Raw genomic sequence first — 26,707 nt, forward strand, 5'->3', positions numbered from 1 at the left:
TAACGTATTTCACTAGCGAGCCGCCATCACAAACGAGCCGCCACTTCTGCTTCAACTCCTGATCACGGGCTAAATATTAGAGACTTTATTAACCAAAAAATTGCATTTCTATAGAAAATCTAATTACTAAGTGGATTAGGACATCTAACTCTAGTATGACCCCGAATATGACAATTAGAACACTGCGGTGGCGCTCGTACACGCGGCCTAACTGCAGAAAGCACTGGATCTATAGAAAGTGTATCTTGAGCTTCATCAATCTTATTCTCACGCTGAAATTGCTCTAGGCCATTCTCTATAGCTGATCCCTCTGCAATAGCTAGCCGTCTATTAGAGCGCTTTTGCTTTTGGCTTTGCCACTCATTATCAGCGCGGTATTTGTGTATTTCTTCGCGCGCAAGAACAAGCTCATTTAGAGTTAATTCATGACCTTTAATAATCTTGTCTAATCATGTCTCAAGCAAAGATGAAGGGCTTTGAGCATGTTCTCTAAGCAGTTTTCTTGCTGCAGATGCCTGCTTCTCCAGCTGCCTAGTAGTGTAGGGTGTTTTAGGCGCTGAATTAGTTGACCGACTGCCTGGTGGTGTAGGGGTCTTTAGTTGGATATCCAACTTACTGAGTACCCTATCTGGATCAAGCGGAACTAGGCCAGTGCCTGTAAAGCTATTCTGAATATTCTCTGCTGTAAAAGCGCTTTTGCGAGCTTTTGGAAAGATTCTCAAGAAATCAAGCTTATCAATATGGCTGATTCCTAAGTGCATTTTCTGCTTCACTAAGGTACCGTACGCGCCTTTTAGAGACCGAAAACAGCCTACATCAAGAGGCTGAAGCTTATTAGAAGAGTGTGCAGGCATGCAGATAGGAATAATATTATTCTCACTGCAGATTTGGTCAAATTGAGGCGTAAGATGGCTGCCATGGCCATCCATAACTAGAAGACGGTATTTCCCAGTTATACGGCTAGTAGTCACAGGAATAAAGAGATTTTTAAGCCAGCAAAGGCCTATCTCATTAGTAGTCCATCCATTAGGACTAACTTCAATCCTGCTTTTAGGTGGGAGCTCCGATTCTTGATACCAACCCTCTATATAGACCTTTCCTTTAAAGATAATGCATGGAGGAAGTGCCCAACCAGTAGAGTTAATACATTCAATTGAAGTAACCCATTCCCGATTTCCTGGCTGTACAAGAAGCGCTTTTCCATAATAATCAGCTCTAGTAACTACTCGGGCAGCAGCTACTAGGCCCATAGCAAAGCCAGTTTCATCAAAATTATAGATATCTTCCTGCGCGATCCCATGTTGCATTATAGTGATTTGTACGCGATCAAACCACTCTTTAATAACTTTAGGATCTTCACATTTAGCGCGTCTGTAATCATATCATCGAGAATAGCAGGATTTCACTTCATCACAGCGTTTAATAAAGTTGGTAACCCAGTTTGCTCCAACTGATTGAATAGGTGTAGAACCGCGGCCAGCAAGAAGAATATTAGCCATTTCTCGTATGTCAGATGGCCTAGGGGGCGCTCCACGTCGATCTAGTGATAGAATCCATCATACAAGCGATTCCTCTTCATTTTGACTTAATTTATGATTGTTGGCGCGTGTTTCATTGCGATATTTACTACCATGAAGTCGGTCGCGTAAAGTCGAACGCGGTACATTATAGACCCGCGCAGCTTTAGCAATTTGGGTAATTTGCTTGCTTTCTATAGCGGAAATTGCTAACAGAATCCTGCCCTCTTGCTCAGCTTGATTTCTTAAATTTTGACGCGATTTTGGAGGCATGGTGGATGGTTGAATTGAACGAGGTTTTCGACCGCGGTCAAAACGCGTTGAGGTGGCGGCTCGTTTGTGATGGCGGCTCGCTAGTGAAATACGTTAATACCACTACTGTACTCATTAAACATATTTTAACCATTTTATAAGTACTTACTTAACTACTTATAATTGTTTTATCTTTTAAAAGTCATTAAAATTCTACTGAAATACTTTTTATTATATTTAAAATATATTTAATATTACTAGTAACATAAAATATAATATTTAAAATAGATAAAAAACAGTTAATATTATAAACCTCTTTATGAAGTAGTTTTTAAGTAGCCCGATGAGCGGGGGCTGTCTCACGTCAAGGCCCTCGGGATGGCAACCTAAATTCAAAGGATTGGGACGGCTTAAGCAGCGAATCCTGGTGGAAATAACCTATGTAAGGTCAGATAGCGGTTCGCTCTAGACTAACATCCGAAGATTGCCCTTACACCCCTGGTAGGTTCTCAACAGATCTAGACTCCGTAGTTAGCTGATTTATAGTCTGCGGCTGTTCAGATTCTTATGTCCCATCGTTCAAAGTATGCTTCAGATGTGGGAGTAACTAAACCACTTAAGTAAGGCTCCCAATTTGTGTTGCATAGTACCGAGACATCGGGAGCTTTACAACCCTATATGCCATTCGTGCGACCATATCCAAGGAGCTACTTCATATTGTATACGGTTCATGACGGTGGCGCGGGCCAGACTAGAGGAAGAATATCTCGATATCGCTATATTAAATGATGCTAATCCCATGAAATCTCCTAATTCATAAACCTAGCTTTGCCACCCAGTGTATATTTGATATCAAACCGGGACAGATTTAGGTCCAAGTAGTAACAGTGAAGCTGCATGGAATCTCACAGTGCTCCTCAAGGTGAATGCCCAGAAAGGTTCAACTTGTCTAAAGAGATGGTGGGCAACTCCGCCATATGGAGTGGAGTACTAGCAAAAAGAACAAACCCCGCCACGAACGGCTCACTCTCAGTAATGATTTCTTTGGGGACACCATGCGCAGCCCCATTCCTCACTGGCCATGCAATACGGATTGCCGCAATCAAGAGAACCATTGGCGGAGCGCCTTGGGCATAGATAGGGCTAGGGAGCGGACTAGCTGGATCTGTATCCTGGCTAGACCAATGGATGGCGATTTGAGAGGGATCGATAGCTACTCGCCACTCAGCCCCTTCCGCGGGGTCGAGCGTACGATCGCGAAGCTGAGGATATCTTGGATCTTCCGGCAGAGGATCCACGTTCTTTTTCCAGTGTGTTGAGGGCGTGCTGGTTTCGGTGTATTCGATATCAAGGGCGTAGAGCAATGAACCCCAGTAGATAGAGACAGCGGAGGATGATGGTCTATTTACAATCCGAATTTCTGACCAAGGTTGACGGTTAGTCGTGAAGACCCGGCTGAAACTTTGAAATGGAAGAAGTGGTCCTAGTCGCTCACCAGAGGGATTTCACACCCGTCTAGCAAGGTGGCTCGCGAGGATGCCGTCGCCCAACTAGGCAGTCGCATGTAGAAATCAAAGTCCTTTGTAGTAGTGAATGTATTTATAATTGATTATCTGACCAAACGGATAGTGAGTGTCGGCCATGATGGAAACATGACTCCTATCGAGCTCTGTGGAGATCTCGGCAGGAATGAGAAAGCGATGGATCAGCCCGTTACTGCCTTTTTGAACAAAGGCAGAGCAGATTAGCTTTGGGAGACCCTGATGGTGATTCACCAGGCAGCATGGCTGCATTGATTTCGGAAAGTCAGTCAATGAATCTAGATAGGCACATACGATCTCCCCGAGGAAAAGACAAGGCACGACATACATAGTCTGGCTCTAGCCCTAATATGTTACCGTACGGGCTCACATCACAGAAAGGTCGACCATTCAGTCGCTTGATCCACGGTTGGTTGGACTGAGTAACATACTGATGGGTCCACCAGTCCGGTGAAATGCCCCCAGGTCGGGCATTGAAAGCTGCCAGCTCTGTGCGATCAGCGTAGTCGTTGTCACCGAAGAGACGATGCAGCCAGGAGAGAGAAAACATCAACTCCACAGCCATGCACAACTCTGTACCTCGCTCTGGACTTAAGCCCCCAAGAAATTCGTCGCTCGTTATAGAGCCGGACGGGGTACCATGGTACTGAATGGCCATGTCTACAGCCTCGCGCGTTTGTCGGGCGAGCTGTTCATCGTGGTTCATCCGGTATTTCTGCGCCATATACCGCAGTCCTAGAGCAGCCATGTTACTAGGGCGTGTGCTGGACGGGATGGATGTGGTTCTTGTAAGTCACTGCCTTTACTAACCTTGGGCCACGTTTATTCCGTGCTGAAAATTATCCTGAAGTTTAATGGACGCCGAGGCAGGAAACACCCCTGGAATAAAGAATTTAGACCAGTCACGACCCACCAATCTTTGCCCCCGTCCACAACAAATCCATCGTCTCCCAGATAACTGGTTGGTCCTCCTCAGTGACATTCTCATGGAGCCACTGAAGTGTGGTGGAAAGCTCATGAGCCCGGGCTAGCCCAAACTTGAGTGGATCAAAGTGATCGCCCCCATGTGATAGGTATCCCTGATAGCTGTCCTGGATCATGCTGTGTGCCAGTCGGGTAAGCCGTAGTATAGACTTGATAATCTCGTTTCTACGGCCCGGCTCAGCCTGCGCATGTGCAACCATACCGAGTAGTAGAAGACACCGCGCCCACAGTCCTCAAGTCTCTTTGCTGGTCTCCGGTCCTAACCAGCCATCCTCGGCCTGGTGGATGAGCACGTAATCTAGAAACTGGTTAACCTGAGTTTTGAGTCGCTCATCGCCCAGAGTATATGCCAGCGGTACAAGGCCGTTATACCAGTTGGGCTCTGCTTCGTTCATCTGACTATATTCTTCCGTGCCGCCAAGCCAGGAGCTGTCCTTCACATAGCGGTAGAAATCGAACATATGACCGGCCAGTCCATGAGCAGCGAGGTGAAGCTGGTCTTTTACCCGTCCGCGTGGCTTAATCGCACCGACAGAGATCTCCTCATATTTGAACGGTACCAGGTTTGCAGGTCTCATGATGGCAGAATGGTAACTTTTCAGGTATATCTTAAAAAATTATTCGCTGACTTACTGAAATGTAGGAACTAAATACTGAGTGGGATTCCTAGGACAACTATGACCCTTTTTGGAAAAATACCTGTGGGGAACTGTCCATGTTCTTGAGAGGGTCTATCTCGAGTTCTTGATGCTTAGGTCTCTTGGAACGGAACAGGCTCCGAATGGTCAGAGAAGCCAATAACAAAGAGGAGGAGACCGGTACTCTTATTAGTAGACAGATAGGTAGAGTGGGGTGTTTCCCATTGGCTGGGCCACACTTAACGGCTGTTAATATAACCCCTGCCGATATCTAGGGCTAGTAAGGATGTGTGATAAACACTCGATCCTCGGGAAGTAATACCGGATTTCTAGATCAAGGACACCTGGGATCATATCTGGCAATTTTCCGGTATTGGGCTTCATTATTTGAGCAGACAAGGATGGGCGATACGATGATACAGATACGACGTGTCCATGTGGAGATAGCAAGTAGTACATATGTAGGGTCTGATGAGATCAGATCCCCTACTCCACCTATGCACACTGTAGTCAAGAAGGACTACTATTAAGCAACATTATCAGACTCGTCCAGCTGCTAGATAGTCATTTCCCCTGGAATAGGATACAAGTTACCCGCATTGCATAGCCTGACGCTTACGATGTTACCTGAACATAACTCCGTTTACAAGCCCGGCATGGACAAAGCGACCAAGGAAGAAGACAGCATCCAAACCAAGGAGCCGATACCTGCAGACAAGGATGAGATCGGTCATGTCGACAAGTACAAGGAGCAAGACCATAGTGCGGACTCGGAGTTGTCACGCTCACTGGAGTCTCGGCATTTGGTGATGTTCTCAGTCGGGTCGTCGATTGGGATGGCCTTGTGGCTGGGAGCTGGCACTTCGCTGATTAACGGTGGACCCGCTGCTATATTCTTAGACTATTGTATTGTAGGCTCTATTGCGTGGGCAGTCGCTCAAGCGGCCGGCGAGTTGGCGGTTCTCTATCCCTTGGCTTCGGCATTTCCTCAATATGCTGTCAAATTTGTCGATAAAGCGCCCGCCTTCACAGTAGGATGGGCGTACTCGTTTTCAGCGTCGGTCACCCTCGCAAATGAGCTTCAGGGCGTAGTTACAGTCCTGAGTTTCTGGACGCAATCGGTTCCGATTGCGGTATGGCTTATTGTGTTTTTCGTGGTTATCCTGATCACCGTTGTGTGTGCCGTCAAGTTTTTCGGTGAAGTGGAAGCAATTCTATCCACTGTTAAGTTATTCTGGATTGTGGTGGTGATTCTTAGTTGCATCGTTATCAGTGCTGCGGGCGCACCGAATCATCAGAAAACTGGGTTTGAGTACTGGAACTCGATGCCCTTTACCAATGGCTTCAAAGGATTCCTCTCTGTTATGGCCACTAGCATTTTTTCCATGGGTGGCTTTAAATTCGGTGGCATCGCTGCTGCTGAAGCTCGAAATCTGCTAAGATCAGTTTCCAAGGCACTCAATACTATTTGGCTTCGTTTGACCCTCTTCTACGTTGTTTGTGGTCTGATGGTCACTATTACCATTTCCTTCCAAAACCCGGACGAGGGAATCAACGCAAGTCCCTACATGATTGCCTTTCGCAATGCTGGTATTCCTGGTCTAGCACATGCAACGAACGCTGTTATCTTTATCAGCGTAGCTTCATCAGAGAATGCATAGGCGTATGCCGCTACTCGCACCGTTGTCAGTCTGGCAAATATCGACATGGCACCAGCCATCTTTAAGAAGTGTGATCGGCTGGGGCGCCCATGGGCGACTATCTTTATCACATTTCTCGTGGGAGGTGGCCTATGCTACCTAAACGTCAGCAACTCAGGCGCAACGGTATTCGGCTGGTTCACAAACCTGGCTGCTTAGTGCATCCTCTGGTTTTGGGGCATCATCTTCCTATCGCTTGACGACCTACCATGGAGGTCGTGGTTAGGGCTACCTGGCACTATTTATGGATTGACCTGGTGTATTTTGTTAATTGTTGTCGAATTCTACCTGGCTGTGTGGCCTCTTCATGAGAAGAGCAGTGCCAAAAACTTCTTCGCAAATTATATATCGATTGTTGCAATTGTTTGCCTCTATGTCTGCAGCGAGATCTACTATCGAGGCCCGCTATGGATCAGTGCAAAGAATATCGACCTAGACGACTCTGGTTGTAGGTACTATGTGGTCGAAGATCTGGAAGCTCGGGTCAATCGAGTTCGGCAATCAAGAAGCTTACCAGGTTTATAATGGGTGACACGAAGGTTTAGGGCTGGTTTGTGTGGTTTATTTTGCTCATGCAATACTGTGGTTTCTTGTTATTATTTCCAATATAGCTAAATCATTAATTATCGAAGCGTGTTCACTTCTATGTTACCTTTCCAATCCAAATTGCCAATTGTAAAGTACAAAATAGGGCACCGGGATGTCTGGGTATAAAACCTCATCACCGGCCACTGATATCGACAATGCTTTTCAACCCGACCTGATATGTCTTGCTCAATCGGCCGCAATGACATGAACACCACCATGTACACTCTCACTTCCCTAAAATAGGAAGTATTTTGTTTCCAGTTACACCAGTATCTTCATTTAGTACTTCCCCAATAACCATACCCTCAGGCCGTTTCAACCAGGATATCTATACTATCGTTTTGAACAACCCATTTGTTCACGAAAATTAAAGTACTCAGAGACATACATTTTTATACAACAGTCTCCTAATACACGAGTTAATCCAATCGTCCCCATTCAAGGGAATCATTTTAGGAGATTCTACGGAGGAGGTCTCCGTACCAGAATAGATTCCGCACAGGAACAACCCAATGCACCAGATAGACCGCGTGATATCAATCCCTGCATAACTTTCCCTGCCAGCCCGACAGATAAGCCCTAAATGTGATAGTTATTAATTTGTTAAATCCTCGGGACCCTATCCCGTCCTTCGGCTTCAGTCAAACATGGTCAAAAAACAGCCAATTTAGGAATGACATATAAAAGCAGCCTGACAAGCCACGCTATCCATAAATTAAAAGCCATTTAACCTCTATCCCTGCATGCCATTTAGAGAACCGGCATTGGAACTCCTGTAAACCTGATGATGCGAGTCTATCCCCTATTCGCGATTGCTGTGACGACTGTCGCTGCGGCAGTATTTCCCCGGGATGCACCCAACCAGTCGATCGGCGTTAAAACCATCACCAGTCCGAATGGTAGCACGATTCGGTATAAGGAGCCCGGCGAGGAGGGTGTTTGTGAGACTACCCCCGGGGTCAAGTCCTACAGTGGGTATATTGATATTGCGCCCGATATTCATGTGTTGTTCTGGTTCTTTGAGTCCAAGTGTGATCCTTAGCATGATCCGGTCACGCTTTGACTGAATAGAGGACCAGGGAGTGACTCACTCATTAGGCTTTTTGAGGAACTTGGACCCTGTACCGTAGCAGATAGTATGACGACTGTTCTTCGTGATCATCCCTGGACTGAGGTTTCTAACCTCTTGTTTCTCTCCCAGCCGGTGGGAACAGGTACGCAGTGGCATCTATCGAGTAAAGATGGACTTTATTCTGACCGGGCTCTCCAGGCTTTTCTTATAGCACAGAAGAAGTTGGTATCCTGGATCCCACGTATATGACAGTAGAGTCGACCGCCGATAAGTCGGAAGAAGGGCGGTGGTCCGTCATTGATGTAACTACGATCGACAACAGTCGTTTGGCGGCCGAGTCTGCCTGGGAGCTGCTTCAAGGCTTTTACAGCGTCCTTCCCAGCCTGGATGCAGACGTTGAATCGGCAGATTTCAATCTCTGGCACTGGCTATCCCGGTTGAGTGCTCTCCGATATCTTTATATGCTGATTTAGTGACTAGGACCGAATCATTCGGCATGGAAGGCCTCTTCTATCGGTTCGGTGATTGTGGAACCTATGATATCGTACGTTTCACAATCCAAGGTTATAGGTATTGGCTACTAACCTCACAACAACAGCGCAGACGATCTGGAGAGGATGTTCTGTCCCCCCTAGCTACTGGCGCGTAGGTGTCATGTTATCCTTACAAGCCAGCCTATCTCCATCAACTAATAAGTACAACCTAGGCTTACCTCAACACCGCACCCGTCCAAAACGCCCTCGGCGTAGAATTAAACTACAAATCAAGCAACCTCATCTACATGGCCTTTAGTCTCTCTGGCGACTTCGCGGCACCGTATCTCCTCGATCTAGAAAAGCTCCTAGAACTAGACATCCAAATCTCTCTAGTCTACGGAGACGCTGACTACATCTGCAATTGGCTCGGAGGGGAGGAAATTTCCAAGGTCGCCAAATGGTCCGGCCAGGAAGCCTTTAATGAAGCAGGGTACACCAACCTTATGGTGGATGGGAAGGCATACGGCGAAACGCGCCAGTATGGAAAGCTAAGCTTTACCCGAGTTTGGGAAGCTGGCCACGAAGTCCACTCCCTGTATAATCACTGCTCTCTATCTATTGATATGGGTCTGAATGCTAACTCGGAATTGTCGTAGATTTCCAACCAACTGCTGCCTTGTAGGTCTTTAATAGGACTATTAACGGGTTTGATATTGCTACGGGGGAAGTTGAGGTTTCTCCTGATAGCTCTTATGCAACAAATGGTACCGCTGAGACTACTCATACCACTACTTTGCCGCTCCTGGCTTCGTCCTCTTCGGTTTGATAGTTGCATTAGAGGGCTTCTATTAATCAAGAGGTGGGTTTCTTACCTGAGATTTAATGTGGGATATATCTTGAGTAGAATATTGATACTGGGGTTAATGCGAAATCCCTCGTTAATTGTCCAATGATGGCGGTCTAATTATTCAGGTCTGGTATATAATAAACTGTGTGTAGATATTAGGGCAGCTAACCGTTGACTTATCTTCCTGAGATTCTTAGATAACCATATCGCTCAAAAGCATTAATGACTTCGGGCATATCATACGACCACCTACTGCTCAAGTGGCAAGACGCGCTGCGATAAGTACTCCTCTCTAGAACAAAATAAGCCTAAAACTCCCAGGATGTAACCACAACACAGAACAGCCGCTCAAGGAAAACTGAATTTAATTAAAACGGAAATAAAGAAGCCGCTTGAAATGAGATAAAATATACAGAAGCACAACTTGCAAAACTACAAATTAACACAGAAAAAAGTGCAGTCAAAGACAATGACGTAAATAATGTATTTATTCCAATCCGTTAGCATTCTTGCGATGCATGGTCAATATATGTTGTTTCATATTATCCTTCCGGTTAAAAGATCGACGACATCCATCAATACCACACTTAAACGAGAGGGGCATGACATGAGCGTATCGAATATGTCTTATAAGATCACCCGCCCGATTGAAAACGTTGGACGAAGAACAGCCTTGCCATTTGCATATGAGGACAGTAGACTCGGTTATCCTTGCTCACGATTCGAGGATTAGCATCGCTGGGACGAGATAGAAATTTAAAGCTCAAGTATACCTGTCGTCGAATAACTCCTTATTATCTTCTCTCCTAGCAGTAAGGTGATTATGAGGCGTTGCTGTCGTCCGTTCATAGATAGAACTGTTCAAGTAAACTTCTGAGCGATCCCAGTCACCAAGTCTAGCGTCATATGTCTGGACAGGCACACTGGATCGTTTATGGCACAGTGCTACGTGATATCTGCAAGGCTCAAGGACACAATGGAATTCCGAATGTCCGCAGCTTGCATGCCATCTGTTCGGACAGCGTGCTTGAGGGATATGCGCTATATGGGATCTCTCGATCGAAGGGGTTGAAGTGCTTATTGGCTGGGTCAAAACATCACCGACAGAGGTGTATGACATAGACGATGACTGGAGGTCGAGATCTTGATCAAGCAAAGGGAGACCCGTGTAGCTTGTTAGGCATGACTCTGAATGGCGGGAGTTGCTGTCAGGAAAAGAAATGAGGTCTGCAGGAGGAAAGATCAAGGAACCATCGGGAGTAGACATCACTGGTGAATAAATGCCACTCGCCGTCAAAGTCAGCAGCGATTCCTCCAACGAATACGATACTGCATGAAATGAATATATGATACTCGTGATTTATCCTTGCGGTAGACATTTTCTCAGAGAGAATGCTGGGGGGGCTATAATATTTATATGTTTTCCGATAGCTCTGCCGTCATAGCAAAGTCTCCCTGAATGTGAGCAGAGGCGATTATGACGATGCTGTATGCTAAAGGAGAACAATGTCCGTGATAAACGTGTGGCAACGGGAAACGCACATAGAGCCTCCCGAAGCGCGCTCGTAAACTGATCGTCGTCTCGGATTTAGCATGCTATTGGCGAATGCACATAATCATCCGAGTCCGCGGTGCGTCATGCGGCAGCAGAGCTGGGGCTCAAGCCTCAAGGCTCAAAATAAAATGAGGGCCATGGCCAATTGTATCATTTCAACAAAAATCTCCCATGCAAAGAATACTCACTGTGGTTGCCACACATGTGAACCATCCTTGTTCGCTTTATAAAACTGCTTCTAGCGCATTCTTAGAGTAGAATGTCCCAATAAATGCAATAAAATGAATCTCATGACAGGTGTAGCTCTAACATACGTCCAGGCACCGGGCCTGTCACCCAAGACATCCAAGTGTCTTTCAAACAAAAGAAAATCGACGCACGGAGAAAACAAATACCAAATTCAGACTTCGCATCCTTTTAATTTCGCCTGTTCACAGGCGAACAATCACAGGAGATGTTTGATTCGCAAAGGAAAAAGGAAACAAAAAAAATCTGCTCTGCCAAACAACCGGAATAGTAAACGCCGTCCGTTGCAATGATGACAATGATAAATGGGAGCAAAAGCAAAACGTGTACATCGCTGCGCCCGAATATTCAAAAAGGCAAGAAACCGAAAGATCATTCCATGGGGGAAGAAGGTTTGAACAGCCGTGGTACAGACACAGACCGACAGGCACCAGGAATAAATATAAGAGGAAATAGACGGGTGATAAAACAAGTAAAAAGAAAGAAAAGAAAAGATAGAAGGTAAAACAGAAGAGAAACTCCACAAAAACTCTAAGCTCCCGTACTCCAAATTATAGCTATAAGGAACTGTTGCTTCGGATACAAAGATCTTTCATGCGTTATCGTCGTGAAATGAGCTCCAGAGCCACGCAAGGGATGCTCAAACGGTATCCTTCATCATGTAGAGACGGTCACCGTAGTTTTAGTGGACCAACTACATATCGCCGTCATGATGAAGAGTAACACTGTTGAATTCTTCGAATGGGTCGTTCACTTCCGCATTGGGTGTAGCAAGACCAGAATCCATCGGGACACCCTTCATCTTGGTAGGGTTGCTGCCGCCAATATCAACACTGGCACTTTCTTTAACATTGCGGAAATTGAGAGTGTCGGTTCCTCGGCTTTGATGAGGAATCATCGGCGGCTTCATATGGCGAATAAGTGCCCATTGTGTTTGCCGGAAAAAAGGGTGGGTTTTTACGTCCGAAGCACCAGCACGAGCTCCGAGACGCTTTGTCTCATCCTTAATCAACAACTTACGAATCAAAGATTTGCACATGCTATTGCCATGCTGTCAGCACGCGATAGATAAATGTTGATGAAAGAGATCCTTACTTGGAGACCTGCTGCGCCCCGGCGTGTTCAGGAAATGGCACATCGTCTCGAAGGATGTTGCCAAAAGTTGCGTTCCTGTTCTTACCCTTGAAAGGCGTTGTGCCGTAGAGCATTTCATAAATCAGGATGCCAAGGGTCCACCAGTCAACTGCACTGGTATGCCCGCAACCCTTGATAACCTCTGGCGCAATATACTCCTCTGTACCGACGAATGAGTTCGTCCTGAAATCGGCAATGCATGATTTAGTGTCGATGGTGGGCAAGGAAGTTGTCGAGTTACCGTTCCGGGCCGGAATCATGGTGGGCGCACCACCCGGTCCCGACTGTTTGGATAAATCGAAATCCGACAGCATTATATGGCCTGACTGGTGCAGAAGGATGTCTGAATAACAACCGTCAGTATAGGTTCCACCGCTACTAGCAAATAGAATAATTGTATACTTTCTGGCTTTAGATCACGGTAGATAAAACCCATGAGATGAAGGTACTCTAGAGCGGCAGTAACTTCCGCTGCATAGAACCGAGCAGCGTCTTCGGAAATGCATTTCCCCGGCCGTGTCTGAAGAGCTACAAATGTTGACATTAGCCAATATCCAAGACAGATGCCCTAACGTATACGTACCTCGGAAAAATTCACCGCCGCTGCAATACTCCATACATAAGTAGAGATAATCTTCGGACTGGAAAGAGTGATAGAGAGTGACAATGAATGGATGATTACTCGTGGCGAGAATCTCTTGTTCAGCCAGTGCCCTTTTAATTTTGTTTCGTTTAATCATCTCTTTCTTGCTTAGGACTAGAGTGCTGTCAGTAAGAATACCAGATATGAATGCCCAGTCCATTCACAGTGCCAATCAATTGCAAAGGAAACATGGTATGAACCCACCCTTCATAGCATACAAGCGACTCGTTTTCTTTTCGCGAACGAGATACACCTTTCCAACGTCACCTTTGCCGATCAATTTGATCTTGTCGAAACTGCTTGGTCCAACCTCCACATTACGAATCTTGATCGAATTGGAGCTGTATGTTCTACGGAAGGCAACCTGATTGCGAATCTCGCCGGGACTTGGGATCTTGCCGTCAGCACCAAGTGTAGGTACGACTAGGCTTCCGACCTTCTCTTCTGCGATGGTAATCTGAGAGTCGGTTTCTTCGACAGGATGTTCTTTTCCAGTCTCCGCCGTTTGAGGGCGTCCATTGGTCTCGCCCCGGGCAAAGAGACCTTGTGCATTCGGAGCTGAAGCGACGCGGCGGAGTTTCCGAGCTAGTTCTTCTTTGTTGGCAGTCGTGGCCTGCTCTGCAGCCGAGACACCGTCGACCTGCAACTCGGGAGTGTCTGGCGGAGAGGAAGGTACGGAACCGTCATTGCGATGCTGCAGGGTAGGCTGCCCTTGGTGAACGAAATACGGATTGGCGGTTGCAGTAGGAGAAACCCCCTCGTCCAGTGGGTTGCCTTCGCTAGCAACGGTGGTTGAGCGATTGCGACCGATTGTAGGGAGGAATCGGGATTGTCTGAAGGTAGATTTCGGTTCGCCCTTGGCCGCAGCGGAGGGACTTCCGTCTCTATCCCGGTCGCTACTGTGATGATGACTATGATGGGACGAATTGCTGCCTGAGCTATTGATGCGGAAAAAATTCTTTATCTTAGTCGGGAAATGGCTCGACTCATTTGTATGTTTTCTGGACGGGAGAGAGAGGCTGGGGAAGTTTCCACGTTTCTCGTTCGACACATTGGACGGACTGGAGGCGAAAAGTTGGGTCATGCCGACAATTTCACCTGGGACTATACCAGGAATTGGGGTGTTTTCCCACGAGGTTGACGATAACCGATATTAGTGGAAGGGGGGAGGGAAGGGGGAGACCGTTTGGTCTGGATTGATCGATGCAAGGAAGGGGACCGAGCAACGGGCTAGAAACGGCGGGGGAGAAGGCGGTGCTCTTGCGATCAAAGGGACGTCCACCCGCAGAGTGATGGTGACATGGGGGGAAAGCGAGGCACCCGTCACTAATCACAGTCGGAGAACTACTAACGGTATGGTAAAAGAAAGTAGGGAGAGAAGAACGAGAGACACGATATTAATTATTCCCCAAACTCGATGAACAATGAATTTAAACGGAGAAAGGGAGGAAAGAGTGGGAAGAAAGAGGGAAAGGGAAGGGAATACAAAGTGGAGACGTGGAGGGAAATTCAGGCTTAGTCAAAAAACCGCCATAGTTAGTATTTACTTTGACTCCGGGTCACGGGTCAACATCACCCGCAACCCCATTGTCTTCTTTCAAGTCCAGCATCGGGACATGCCGATTCGTGGCGAAGGTTTCATTCTATCCCGCCTCTCAGTCAAGAACCATGTTGTTATACTCCGTCCTGCTTGCCACCATTCTTAGTATTACAAATAAGCTCATAAGCTGACATTCTTCCTGGTTTCCTTTCCCTCTTCCAAACCTTGTCCTTCATTTCTTTATTTTATTGTCTCCCTTCCACTTCTCTTTTATTCTGGGGCAATGCCCCAGATGACAACCTAACGTCAAGAACATGGTTTCTTCCTCTGGAATCGTTGGTCAGTATCCAGGAATGAACCCGGACTAGTTCGCTGGGCGCATCGTCTTGGCAACCATATCTCTCAACTCATTGTCATATCTGACTGATATCTATTTATTTGCAGATCTTTTACTCAGAAACAGTGTATATACTAAATATACATACCATACATCATGTCATATTTCAGCCCCAACTCACTCGGAATCTACCCTGATCAAGGTCATGGCTCCTTGCAAAGGATTCTGGGCACGGGCTCATCCGGGATCAATGCAATAGATCCAGTTTCCTGTCATGAAAACCTCGAAGACCAAAAAGAGAATAATATCATTTCCCAATGAGGCTGGATCCACACCTCAGCGGTACTCACCCAACTCACATATGCCGAACAGCCCCCTTCCTACCCCTCGATTATACCCATTGTTTGATCGCATGGAAACTTCTACAAGTAATATTGAGTTCTGTCCTCCCCTCAAAGGACTAAGAGAGGTTCATTTTCTCTTGTTTGGTAGGCCAGTTGGAGGGTAACGGGGTCCACAAATATAGTGGTTTGCCGCAGTTGATGCTGATCTATGAATTGATCTAGGTTCTCCTTAATAATGTCTAATAATCCAGGAATAGAAAGAGCCCCACTCATCGAAGATGGATATCTTCGAACTTTGGAGGAACCTCATGGCCGTGTCCATTCGACTTAAAAATGTCTCCTCAATACATAACATACCCCATCGCAAGCCCTTACATCGGATCCAACGATATTCCCACGCACTTCTGTGAAAGACTGTATACATTTTGCGGGAAATCTCTTCCGTTCATCTTTCTGGTTTCACGTCCGAAGAGAATATATCGATGCCTGATCAGTTCACCACAGGCTGCATTCAGCTCCTTAAGCGGATAGTGTCCTATATACGGTCGTTCTTGGGAGCTATCACCCCGATACAGGGTGCCATTCTCCGTAGCCTAAATGGGTGAGCTGGACTTTCGCTCTTGTAGCATGATATGGGGCTTTATATTGCCGATGTCGGGAAACCGTTTTCATAAATACATTTTGGGAGCCTGGGAATGTCTTGGCTATATGAGGAGTAGGAACTGTATACAGCTAAGAGTATAGAAAACATATCTGTAGCCTATTTCTAACGGTAGGCACTGGATGCTATTGGCTGTGACAGTTGTTCTTCGGTATCAAAACAGTCCCAATCTCCTGCGGGCGAGTTACGCTCCGGATTGTGATCCATTTCGTTGTTTCTGATTCTAGGTAGAATGGAAGGCTCAAGCCCCGAGATGTGTTTACACCATACAAAGATACCTAAAACGAGTCAATTGTCCTTAGCACTCAGTAAGGGAAACTTATCCTTGCACGAGACGAAGCCTAGAGGTCTACTCACGCACTGTTGTATGAAGTAGAGTGCACAGTCTACCTAATTTGGAGTAAACTGCTACACGGTACTAAGAATCACTAGTATCGAGCTAGTCTACTATGCGCCGATCCTAGAAGTAACCTAAGGGCATGAGTGGGTCTATGACATGATAATTGTTGGAGAATTATGCCAAGAACCGTTATTCACAGAATATCTCATGGAGTCTACGAGATTATGGATCTTTCTCATTGGAAGCCAGCTAATTATGACCGCTTGTTTGATTTCCACAATTCAGTGCTTGTGTACATACTTCATTACTCGACGCTAATGTTAAGCGACTCTATTCGAGCGTTAGGCTATGAAACCAGTTTCATCTAGTGAACTTGATCCATACTAATCTTATACAGATATGTCCACCGTGAAGCATCATGACCAGTAGCCTCCAGCAGTCGCCAAATTGACATGAAACCAACCCTTCCAGAGACGTGAGCAGTGAACTCCTCTGAACACACCTATCCGAGAATATCCTGCGTAATTTTTCAAACAAAAAGCCTAAGTCCCGTCCTCCAAGGTGGCTGGCCCAACGTGAGACAAGCAAAAGGGGCTTGGAATATTAAGCATCCTACCACTGTATCGAATACCAACCTGTTATCGCTAGTAAGGTTAGAATCATCGCAGAGGAAGATATATTGCTTGTCCGCATTGCTCACTCACCTGTTTATTTTTTTACTTTTCGAGAAAATGTTTGGAAAACAAAGCAAAGGCGAGGCATAACAAAAAAATAAAAGAAGATTGTGGACCAGAAATACAGTTGTACCTGGTACCACTAGAAATAGTCGCTTTACTGGCCATTGGCTCGAGTGCAACTAGGTTGTGCCTCGATCTGGGAGTTGTGCATCTCACGCTTCTCATCATCTTTAAGTTTGCGGAAAAACTCCAGCAGGGTTTCTCGACTGGGCTTAACACGCTCCTTTGGCAAATACCATGGTCCAGCCTCTTCAAATGAGTGCTGGGACACGATGCCCTGTGTTTGCCTATTAACGTTACCCATCGTGCATTGGCTTGTCTCATTTCTAGGCGCATCTCCTGGGCCATCAAAAGGAGGAACATAAGCCTGCACGTTGATGGTTTGGGGAACCGCCAAGGCAGCTGTCTTCTCGAAAACTAAGCCTCCATTCTTGCTCAGATGCTGCGTATTCAATGGCGAGGTTGGTTGCTTCATGCTCGGCATGTTTGGGTTTCCTCCGCGCACTCTGTGCGCACGACGTAGCGTTGTATTGTGTGACTCTAGCGCGTTGCTGTCTAATTGTTCCTTGATCCATCTAGAACTGCGAAGAGCACCTGAAGCCAGCGTCTCAGCTGATGCAAATTTGTATCTAGCAAAGTTCCGAGAACTAATAAAACTCATCATCAGTATGCTGTGTACTTTTACTTGGACCATTCGTTACCTTTCCGATAGATTTTCTGGATCCTTCCCATGCTTGCTACCTGCCAGCGAGCTCGTACCAACCCAACGCTTGCTACTGTTATTAGAAATGTGAATATAATGAAACAAGGTTGAGGATGTGACACTTACTTTCCTTCATAAACAGTAGCCCACGAATCTGTTGTAGATATGTACGACGAGGAGAGTTTCTCATTTCCCTCAATGTCTGACATAGATGAAGCTTCGCGGTAGCTTCTCACTGGTGCCCAAGGGGTAACTTCCAATCCCCAGGGCTGTCTTGCATACTTCATTAGCCTGCTGCTCGGGGCTATTCTCGCTGAATCTGCTCTACCAATTGTGAGTGACGGCATGGCCGGTTTGCTCTGTATTGGTCGACGGGGCGTTTTCCCCTCTTCCCTTCTTTGCTTTACCAGTCGTGTAGTGACGATAGACAACTCCTTGAGCAACTCATCAACCGGTTCACCCAGCTTTGTAGCTTCTTCGATTTTGATATAGAGGTGCCGAAGATCTAGCGGCGATGGTATTCTAGACGACGACTGTCCATTGCTGGTACCACCAGTTCTGTCGTTTGAAATGGATGAGTGTGCTTGAGTTTGCCTATCTTCTTGGTTCAACCCTTGGTTTGATCCCATGTCTTTTCTTTGCTGGGACAAATTATAATTTCCGATGGGCATGTCTTTGACGCCAATAGCGGTGTTGTGAAAGATTGGGCTCCCCAGGTTCGGCCACGGAAACACCGAAGCAGAGGCCTCGCTTTCCGGTACAGGCAAAGGAAGCGCGGGTGAAGCCAAGTATGCGGGCGGCATCTGACTCACGTAGCTTGTGCTGGAAGCTGAAGACATTGGCCTCAAGAAAACCTGACTGTTTGCGACGCTTCCTGGAAGGTAGATACTAGAAGGGACCAGTAATCTAGCGTTCGCCTCTTTCTGGTCATCTGAACTATTAGTATTTAGCCTCCCGAAGATTAGTTCCAACTGTTCTCTATACATTCGAACGGCGTCCAACTCTCGCACCAGACTCTTTCGCTGTTCAACCATTAACTTTTTTGACTGGGGATCGATATCCCAAGTGTGTATGGCCATGTATTTATCTAGGCGGGAGAGTTGTGCTGAAAGTGACTCATGCTGCTTTTCAGCTTCGTCCAAGCATTTCAGATGTGGCATCTCCCGGGGTGTACCCTGGAGACCCGATGGTTGTTTGAATACTGGGAACTGACTACCAACGGATTGATATACCTGAGGCACAAAGGTCGGATAGTATGAATTGTAGCCCAATTGGTACTGGCTAAAAGCAGAAGAGCCCACACTGGCAGCGTTACTGCATGATGAGAAGTCTGAGGATGCCGTTGGCACAGGTAAGTGAGGATGAAGCGAAGCTGGGATAGATGGACTAGGATCCTGCACATTCGAGGTCTGGTATATATTCGGAAACGCAGTTTGTATGTCCGAGCCATAACCATAAGCCGCGTGTTCTGGGATTACAGGCACATATGTCATCTGAGGCTGCTGATCAAGTGGGGGAAGTTGCTGACCGTTGAACGCGAGAGGAATGCTAGAAGGCACGGCAGTTCCCGGAGGGATCGCGGCCCAAGAAATATTTGACGGATATGCTGTCGCTTGAACTGCTTGGTCAAGCGCACCATTCTGGAAGGACAGCTTTGCAAGGTCCGGGAGAATCCCTGTAGGACAAACCGAATTCTTTGATATATCGCTAGTGTTAGAGTTCACCTCCATTGCCTCCATTGCCTCCATTGGAAGATTCCCGGATGCACTTCCGCGTTCGATTCCTGAAAGAGACCCAGATTCGTCGACGCCGTAGTCCCTCATATGCTGTTTCTGCACAGCCAATCTCATTCTGGGGACAGGAGATTCTGGCTCCATGGGGACTATACGACCACCGGCAGTAACACGTTGGTGCTTGGGGGATGTGTGGTCTTTGAGGAATCGCGCAAAGCCAGTATCAATCTGTGCAAGATTCGACCGAGGAGGGTCCTTTGGGGGACGAATTGGGTAGTGTAGGCGGCTGGGAGAAGATTCAGTTTGGTGCGAGATATTGGAGACTGTCCTTGACTGGTTAACCGGTTGTTCAACCAAGGCGTTGGTGCTTGTTTGGTGTTGGCGTAGCAGATTATCTACACAACGGGCAAGTAATTGAGCCTCATCAGTCCTGGATGTGCACAGTTTTCTAATGTAACAAGGTATACATACTGCCGAGAGCCTGGTCACTGAACTTTCCAATTTCTATCCGCGCATTTTGGCTCAAAGCCAGTAAGGTTTGGATGTCATACTTCATATTGCAATTTAGGAAGGAAAGGGTGGAAGAGCATGGTTTTCACAAGTTGGCGAAGTAGATGCTGAAGGGTGAAAACATGTATGTTCTAAGACATGCCCCAGAAATACAGGTCCAGGGTTGTTTTGATTCAGAAGGTCCACCATGATGTTGTTGCCTGATGAGGAAAGTGCACATTGGATCACAGAATCAGACGAAAACTACAGCTTAAAGTAATGAGTGACGTTCTGTTCAAACTCTTTCACCTGGCATAAATGTGAGATTAAATATAAGTATATCATAGAAAGTGGGTGGGGGAAATGTTAGAAACGAATAATACAAAAGTCAGAGCTTTATCGCCTGATTACACCCCATCAAACAGTCTCCCGAGCTGTGACTGGTTGTATAGTACTATGTATCTGCCATTCATCCTCTTCAATCTCGTTAAAAGGAGATACTGCCTGCTCACTCCCACAATGATCAGTATTCTTCCTTTGTTGACTGTGCATTTCCCAACTACCCGTACGCTCATGTCCTCTCACAACAGTTATACCAGCACCGTTGCTGTTGATGTCTTGATTATCTGCTGGTTTGATATCCTCCCGCGCAGGACTTTTGAATGTAACATCAGAGTCACTGGCCATTTTGCTGTTCCCTTTAAAGCCTCCGAGGCTTGACCTCCGAGTTCGATCCATACGGAAACCACAGACCAGGAATCCAGCAATTGCGACGAGAGCGAGTATCACAAGAGTAACGACTGCCCCAATAACACCAGCAACCGCGGGGCGGAGACCCTCGTTACCAGTGGGTTGTGTTTGATGCCCACTATCTAATACGCCGGAGCAGAACGCAGCTTCTGAGTTGCAAACAAGGCACCACTCTTTTGTCGATCCCAACGAAAACCTCTCCATCTCGGCTTGAAATTCCACATACGGAATAGATATGCTGCTGGGTCCATGCCCAAAAAGGGGGTAGGACTGAAAATCTGGCGAATGGGATCCGTTCCGCAAGAGGAATCGGATATATAGCTGAGACAAATCGGGGTATACGGGACTGGATCCATTATCCAGACTGTAAAGCTCAAACACCATCGATGCACCGGGCGTGGGACGTCCATAGAAATTTTTATATTGTGGGGATGCCAGTTGCATAAGGGATGTCAGAGCGACAGCAGGCTCGTGGCCGCCAAACATGAACGTCATTTTCCCGTTAGTACCCCGATGGTCGATATTGTTACCAAAAGCATCCAAAATGCTAGAGGCCAAAGTACGCCCTGCAATGGTACGAATACGGTCACTGACGTTGGTTCCTGCTGAGGTCATATTGCCATTCGTTGCGAAGACATAATGGTCCGCAAGGGATCGCGCATGGTCTATGTCTTCCTGGTTGATGTTGTGCAGTAATGTTTCATTGTGCAAGGACTCGTACTCTAGATACTCGGAGATATAGAGGGCATTTGCATAATTGGCCGAAGAAGGGTCCAATACTCCGGACAGGGACAACGGATAGATCTTGTTATAAAATGCCGCTGAATCTTGCATAATCTCTTGAGCATCTGGGCTATACTTGTACTCAGTATTAGCAACCTGGTGTAGCAGGCAGCCTGTATTGCCGTCCAATTTGATTGATCGAGGGTCCGCTGAGTTAAGAGTGATGAGTTGAGGATACTGATACCCACCCAAGGGAGCAGTAGCTAAGGAACCATTGGCAAGTTGAAATGGAGAATCGGAAAAAGTTGCGTTGAATGACTTCTCAAGGGGTGGATAGAGGCCTTGCATGAAAGCCTGGGCGGACGCAGCAATTGACGGATCAGTGGTCGAAAGCACATCCACCTCTTCGGTTTCTAGTAAGTAAGGCGATAGGTTTTGGACTCTCGTATTTGGAGTACTATTGTCTGCATGTATCGCAACATAGCGGTCCCGGAAAACGGATCCTGCTGTATACAGATCACTAGCCCCATACGGTGTCAAGGCTTTAGGGCGAGGCAGGGCTGATGGAATACTGTCTCCATAGACGTTGTAGGCAAAGACTGCCCACACTTTCTCTTCCAGATCTTCAGCAGAAACTAGAGAGGCAAGTAATCCTGCTGCCGCAGTAACCAAGTAGGATCTAGGGATTAACATAGTAGGCTTCAGAGTTGTCAGATAATTCCTTTCATAGGGCCGATGTATTGAATTAGATATTTCTATTGATAGAGAACAGGCCTCATAAAGGAGAGAGGGCACAAGCGCTGGATTAGAGTTCAATATAGTCAGGTACATGGGAAATGGAAAAAATGTATAAGAGAGCTTAATGTTATATACTCATGCAGGTAGCGAGGCCTAGACTCTTGCAGACTTTGGGGACGTCCTTGAGACATGACGACATGAAGTAATGGTTTCTTCGTCAGAGAAACTGCGTCCCAGTGGATGTATTTAGAAACCCTGACATTGAGGAAACATTCAATCAAGTATTCGTTTGTCTTCCTAGGATGGTCAATGCACTAAAAGCAAGTAGCACGTCCTAAATTCCACCCCTTTTAGTCACTATGTTGATTATAATCGATACCTATCGACGGACTAGATCTTTTGCTCAAGCTGTTGAACTTCAACAACCTGCCCAGGTGGTTGGTTTCCTCCCCGGGCCCTTTCAGTACCATTGAAAGGGCAATATTCGAGTTAGTTAGAAAAAAAGAGAAGCTGCAAAAAGTTAGTCAAGTACCAGGAAATGTGATGTCAGTTGCAACGGTACTTAATCTATCTATGACGTGTAGACTAAGAAGGGTAGTATTCTAGAGAAAGCAACCGTGGTGGTGGGAAATTTCCTAGGAAAGCAACTCGCGCGTATCATTTATGTTGTAATCCGCAGAAAAAGCCGAGGTTTAATAAAAGAGACCAGTAGAATGGAGTAACTTGGCTTCAATGATTTAGATCCGTACAGTACAGTTCTGTACTGCGGCAGGTTAAACGATCCACCCGTCTTTCCCTTCCAACATATCACACCTGTAGTAGATGCTGTACAGAGTAGATGTAGATTGAATTCAAGCAGTTACTGACGATTCACATTGAGATTAAAGCTGTTTGAGTCTGAGAGTATGTCCATATTCCAAACTTAAAAATGGAAAGGAAAGTGATTTCCAAGTTATGTCCACCTCTCACTGTTTGCGTTATCTGCCCCGGACGGCTGCCTAAGGCTCCGAGAGTCACCTTCCGCCAGCGAAAATTCTGTCACGCCATTTATCCGCCCGTCTCATCCTCTCGCAAGCCCTACGCCTGCGCCCTACCCCTAAGCCCTTATTTCTGCTCTTGGAAGTCAACGCCCTATACAAAACGATTTGACTGGTCCTAACATGGTGAACACACGCGGCGTACGGCCGTCTATCGATGGGCAGGATTCTTCTGAGCTTCCTCCAACTCCTGTTCCCAAGGATGAGGGTCTCAATGGTAAGTCCTGCGCTCGTCTTGCGAACAATCCATGGCTCCATGCGGCTGTTCCATTTAATCTAGACAGAATACCCATTCTTCTCCCTTGAACGCATTCAAGATGTCTTCTATTCGCTCTTCCTAGTATAATGCTAACTACTTACCCAAGATTTCACAGTGTCTCCGAAAATGTCTCGGCCCCTCGACGAAGATGACGGCGCCCTCTCTCCTCGAGCCTCCAAGAAGCCGCGCCTCGAGTCTGAATCAGGAGACCTTTCACTTCCACCACACCCTCCAACACTCATGGATCAGGGTCCAGGCAATCAAATTGAGGAAGAATTAGCTTCAGCCCTAGGCCCGAGTGTAGTCGACACAGTGGAGCGTCAAGATATCAAGCCTAGCCCCATCGAAACACCTGTCGAAAGCGCGGGTGCACCAGAACCCAACCAGGACATTGACACCGATATAGCCACAGTAATCTCGAGCATTATGAACCATGCTGAACGTGTTGAAGAACAGTGTGTCATTGGGCAACAACAGTTAGCGGACACCTCTGGCCAGTCGGCCCCAAAAGGAATGGTGTTTGTGAAAGCAAATTCTCATCTAAAGATTCAAAGTTTGCCCATCCTTGACAACCTGGTAAGAGAGTTTTCTTGGAGTGGCATTTGTGGCATGGCCTAATATATTCTCTCTAACGTTTGCTCAGTCTACTCAAATCCTGTCTTTGCTAGCAAAATCTACTTACCAGGATATCACCTCGTTTGTCTCTGAACCAGATTCCGAGAATGGACAAGCATATGCCACCATGCGATCACTTTTCGACCACACAAAGAAGGTGTATTCGACCAAGAAATCGTTTCTCTCTGCTACCGAACTTGAGCTCGCAGAACCCTCTCAAGTCGACATCATCAGAAAGGCCAACCTCGCCTCCTTCGTCTCCAGTATCTTTGGAACACAGGAGATTGGGTTCTCCGAGCTGAATGATAATTTTCTCGATGTCTTTGTTCCAGAAGGGGGTCGTTTGCTCAAGGTACAAGGAGCTCTGTTCCTCGAGCTGAAAACGCAGGCGTTTATTGCCTCGATGAACAACACGGAACGATCACGGACTGAGCTGCTGTACGATTTATTCCCCGATGACTTGGATATGCGTCTACTTGAAAAGCGTCCAGGAACTCGTCAGCTCGCCCCGAGTGAAACTGATTTTGTGAATCGCGCTAAATCACGCCGTGACATTCTTCTTAACGACATCAACAATGAAGAAATGATGAAGGCCTTACCGGACAAGTATCATTGGGAAGATTTTCTCAGAGATCTAAGTTCGTATGTCACAAAGAACTTTGATACCATCAGTAATCAACAGGTTCGAAACCCCGATTCCCTGAATGAGAGCAGCTCACATGCTGACCCATTTCAGGCGAAGAAGATAACCAAAGGACGGCAGCCATCCTCTTCGAGCGGAGACACGCAAGAGCCAAACAATGCACCCCTTCAAGGCCAATTTCCGGTTGCCTCTCAGCCCCCTGACGTTCCTGTTGACAGAAATATGCACGGAGATCTCGTTGCTCGCGCCGCTCGTGCAGCACAAATTGCACTGCAGGGCCATGGGCTGAGGCGTTCTCAACAGCAGTCACAGCAGTCACAGCAGCAGTTACAACAACAACACAGCCATCAACAGCAACCTCAACAACCTCAACAACAAGCCCAACAGCAGCTACAACATTCAATTCAGCAGCCCACACAACCACAGCAGCAACATGTACCTCATCACACCGCCCAACAAGGTGCGCAAATTTATCATGGCTATGTTCCTGCGCAACCAAGTGGTCAGCTCCCACCCCAGCAGAACCCTCATCATCAACAGTATCAGCCAAGTCCCACACCGCCAGGGTACCAACCACAGCCTACGCAACCTACCTTTCAGCAAGGACAAATTCAAGCGAATTTCCAACAATATAACCATGGCACACCGATGTCAATGCCTGGAAGACCAAACTCTGCAGCCGCCAATCATGGTTACATGCCTGGCATCCCTCATTATTCTCAGTCCCAGCCGACTCAAGTCCTCTACGAGCGGGCTCGTATGGCCGCATCAGCAAAGTCATCCCCAAGCAGCCGTAAGTCGGGCTTACCGAGCCAGCGTAGGCCGTGGACAACAGAAGAGGAGAATGCACTGATGGCTGGCCTTGATCGTGTCAAGGGTCCCCACTGGAGTCAGATTCTAGCCATGTTTGGCCCTGGGGGTACCATTAGCGAAGCACTGAAAGATAGGAATCAGGTTCAGCTCAAAGACAAGGCGCGCAACTTGAAACTATTCTTCCTTAAGAGTGGAATCGAAGTTCCCTACTACCTGAAATTCGTTACCGGTGAATTGAAAACCCGTGCACCCGCCCAGGCTGCTAAGCGTGAAGCACGAGAGCGGCAGAAGAAGCAGGGTGAAGAAGACAAAGCCCATGTTGAAGGAATTAAAGGTATGATGGCCTTAGCCGGCGCACATCCTCAGCCAGTTGCTTTAGGACACGGCCATGATGGCATGTCAGCATCTCCCAGCTTGCCACCTGATGCTGGCGCCCATGCAACGTTCGATCAAACCGCAGAGCAGAACTTGATGCAAACTCTTGGTCAGGAAGTGCATGGAGATCAGTTTGGACAGCACCAGCATCATCAGCATCATCAGCACCAACACCAGCATCACCAGCATCACCAGCATCATCAGGATCCTGTTGATCCAAACATGCACCTTGCGCAGTAGCTTGAATCCCCTTCCCCTTTGTTTCTCGATCTTGAAAATTTCTTTCCTCCATTTGTCGTCCGCACACAGTCCTTTTTCCATCTTTTTTCTTTCTTTTTCTGTAACTGTATGCGACGAAAAGTCTGTTCTGCTTTTCGAATATTGTTCTTGCCTTGGTGGGGAGATTACTAGCGGGTTGGCTTTCACAATATGGGATCGATATGGGATATTCTGTAACAGTAAACAGGTGATTTACGATTAGGCAGAGGCGATTGGAATCATGGATGTACTTTTATGAAATAATAGCAAAGAACAATGTTACATGAATTAGTTAAATTCTACGGTATATACTTAGTGACTATTAGGGCATAGAACAGGGTAAATTTATCAGTTATGCTGCGGAGTTAAATCACGTTGGGCCGGACGCGGTGAAGCTAAGCTCTCTCCGCTCGTTCGCA

At 46.8% G+C, this 26,707-nt stretch overlaps 9 protein-coding genes across 9 annotated transcripts; 3 read left to right on the forward strand and 6 right to left on the reverse strand.

Moving 5' to 3' along the window:
- Positions 1–2,686: 2,686 nt before the first annotated feature.
- Positions 2,687–4,494, reverse strand: BDW43DRAFT_311712 (uncharacterized protein; the record flags this gene model as incomplete). Its single annotated transcript, XM_032047237.1, has 5 exons — positions 2,687–3,189; positions 3,388–3,556; positions 3,639–4,045; positions 4,121–4,189; positions 4,224–4,494. 5 exons carry the CDS (start codon positions 4,492–4,494, stop codon positions 2,687–2,689), a joined length of 1,419 nt encoding a protein of 472 aa, XP_031899814.1.
- Positions 4,495–4,527: 33 nt separating this feature from the next.
- BDW43DRAFT_311713 (uncharacterized protein) lies at positions 4,528–4,872 on the reverse strand (the record flags this gene model as incomplete). Its single annotated transcript, XM_032047238.1, has 1 exon — positions 4,528–4,872. One exon carries the CDS (start codon positions 4,870–4,872, stop codon positions 4,528–4,530), a length of 345 nt encoding a protein of 114 aa, XP_031899815.1.
- A 716-nt stretch (positions 4,873–5,588) lies between these two features.
- BDW43DRAFT_300729 (amino acid permease-domain-containing protein) lies at positions 5,589–7,803 on the forward strand (the record flags this gene model as incomplete). Its single annotated transcript, XM_032044948.1, has 4 exons — positions 5,589–6,569; positions 6,660–6,758; positions 6,792–7,115; positions 7,624–7,803. The coding sequence occupies 4 exons, from the start codon at positions 5,589–5,591 to the stop codon at positions 7,801–7,803; spliced, it is 1,584 nt and encodes a 527-aa protein (XP_031899816.1).
- A 204-nt stretch (positions 7,804–8,007) lies between these two features.
- Positions 8,008–9,424, forward strand: BDW43DRAFT_311715 (Alpha/Beta hydrolase protein; the record flags this gene model as incomplete). The annotated part of the gene is made up of 6 exons (XM_032047239.1): positions 8,008–8,249; positions 8,319–8,434; positions 8,491–8,728; positions 8,773–8,836; positions 8,896–8,937; positions 8,999–9,424. 6 exons carry the CDS (start codon positions 8,008–8,010, stop codon positions 9,422–9,424), a joined length of 1,128 nt encoding a protein of 375 aa, XP_031899817.1.
- A 297-nt stretch (positions 9,425–9,721) lies between these two features.
- Positions 9,722–11,166, reverse strand: BDW43DRAFT_100547 (uncharacterized protein). The gene is made up of 2 exons (XM_032037738.1): positions 10,389–11,166; positions 9,722–10,325 (listed from the first exon to the last, which is right to left on the reverse strand). Exons 1-2 carry the CDS (start codon positions 10,880–10,882, stop codon positions 10,103–10,105), a joined length of 717 nt encoding a protein of 238 aa, XP_031899818.1. The 5' UTR covers positions 10,883–11,166; the 3' UTR covers positions 9,722–10,102.
- Positions 11,167–11,909: 743 nt separating this feature from the next.
- Positions 11,910–14,447, reverse strand: BDW43DRAFT_100471 (putative serine/threonine protein kinase (Nrc-2)). Its single transcript, XM_032037737.1, has 5 exons — positions 13,398–14,447; positions 13,134–13,307; positions 12,953–13,078; positions 12,512–12,893; positions 11,910–12,456 (listed from the first exon to the last, which is right to left on the reverse strand). The coding sequence occupies exons 1-5, from the start codon at positions 14,275–14,277 to the stop codon at positions 12,111–12,113; spliced, it is 1,908 nt and encodes a 635-aa protein (XP_031899819.1). The 5' UTR covers positions 14,278–14,447; the 3' UTR covers positions 11,910–12,110.
- Positions 14,448–17,246: 2,799 nt separating this feature from the next.
- Positions 17,247–20,144, reverse strand: BDW43DRAFT_311717 (uncharacterized protein; the record flags this gene model as incomplete). Its single annotated transcript, XM_032047240.1, has 5 exons — positions 17,247–17,799; positions 17,854–17,925; positions 17,982–18,791; positions 18,840–19,983; positions 20,060–20,144. 5 exons carry the CDS (start codon positions 20,142–20,144, stop codon positions 17,247–17,249), a joined length of 2,664 nt encoding a protein of 887 aa, XP_031899820.1.
- BDW43DRAFT_319970 (uncharacterized protein) lies at positions 20,015–22,243 on the reverse strand (the record flags this gene model as incomplete). Its single annotated transcript, XM_032048997.1, has 1 exon — positions 20,015–22,243. One exon carries the CDS (start codon positions 22,241–22,243, stop codon positions 20,495–20,497), a length of 1,749 nt encoding a protein of 582 aa, XP_031899821.1. The 3' UTR covers positions 20,015–20,494.
- Positions 22,244–23,355: 1,112 nt separating this feature from the next.
- BDW43DRAFT_278171 (putative MYB DNA binding protein (Tbf1)) lies at positions 23,356–26,592 on the forward strand. The gene is made up of 3 exons (XM_032042134.1): positions 23,356–23,542; positions 23,691–24,160; positions 24,228–26,592. Exons 1-3 carry the CDS (start codon positions 23,449–23,451, stop codon positions 26,268–26,270), a joined length of 2,607 nt encoding a protein of 868 aa, XP_031899822.1. The 5' UTR covers positions 23,356–23,448; the 3' UTR covers positions 26,271–26,592.
- Positions 26,593–26,707: the final 115 nt, after the last annotated feature.

Source organism: Aspergillus alliaceus (genome assembly GCF_009176365.1).
Source record: "Aspergillus alliaceus strain CBS 536.65 unplaced genomic scaffold BDW43scaffold_25, whole genome shotgun sequence".
NCBI lineage: Eukaryota > Fungi > Ascomycota > Eurotiomycetes > Eurotiales > Aspergillaceae > Aspergillus > Aspergillus alliaceus.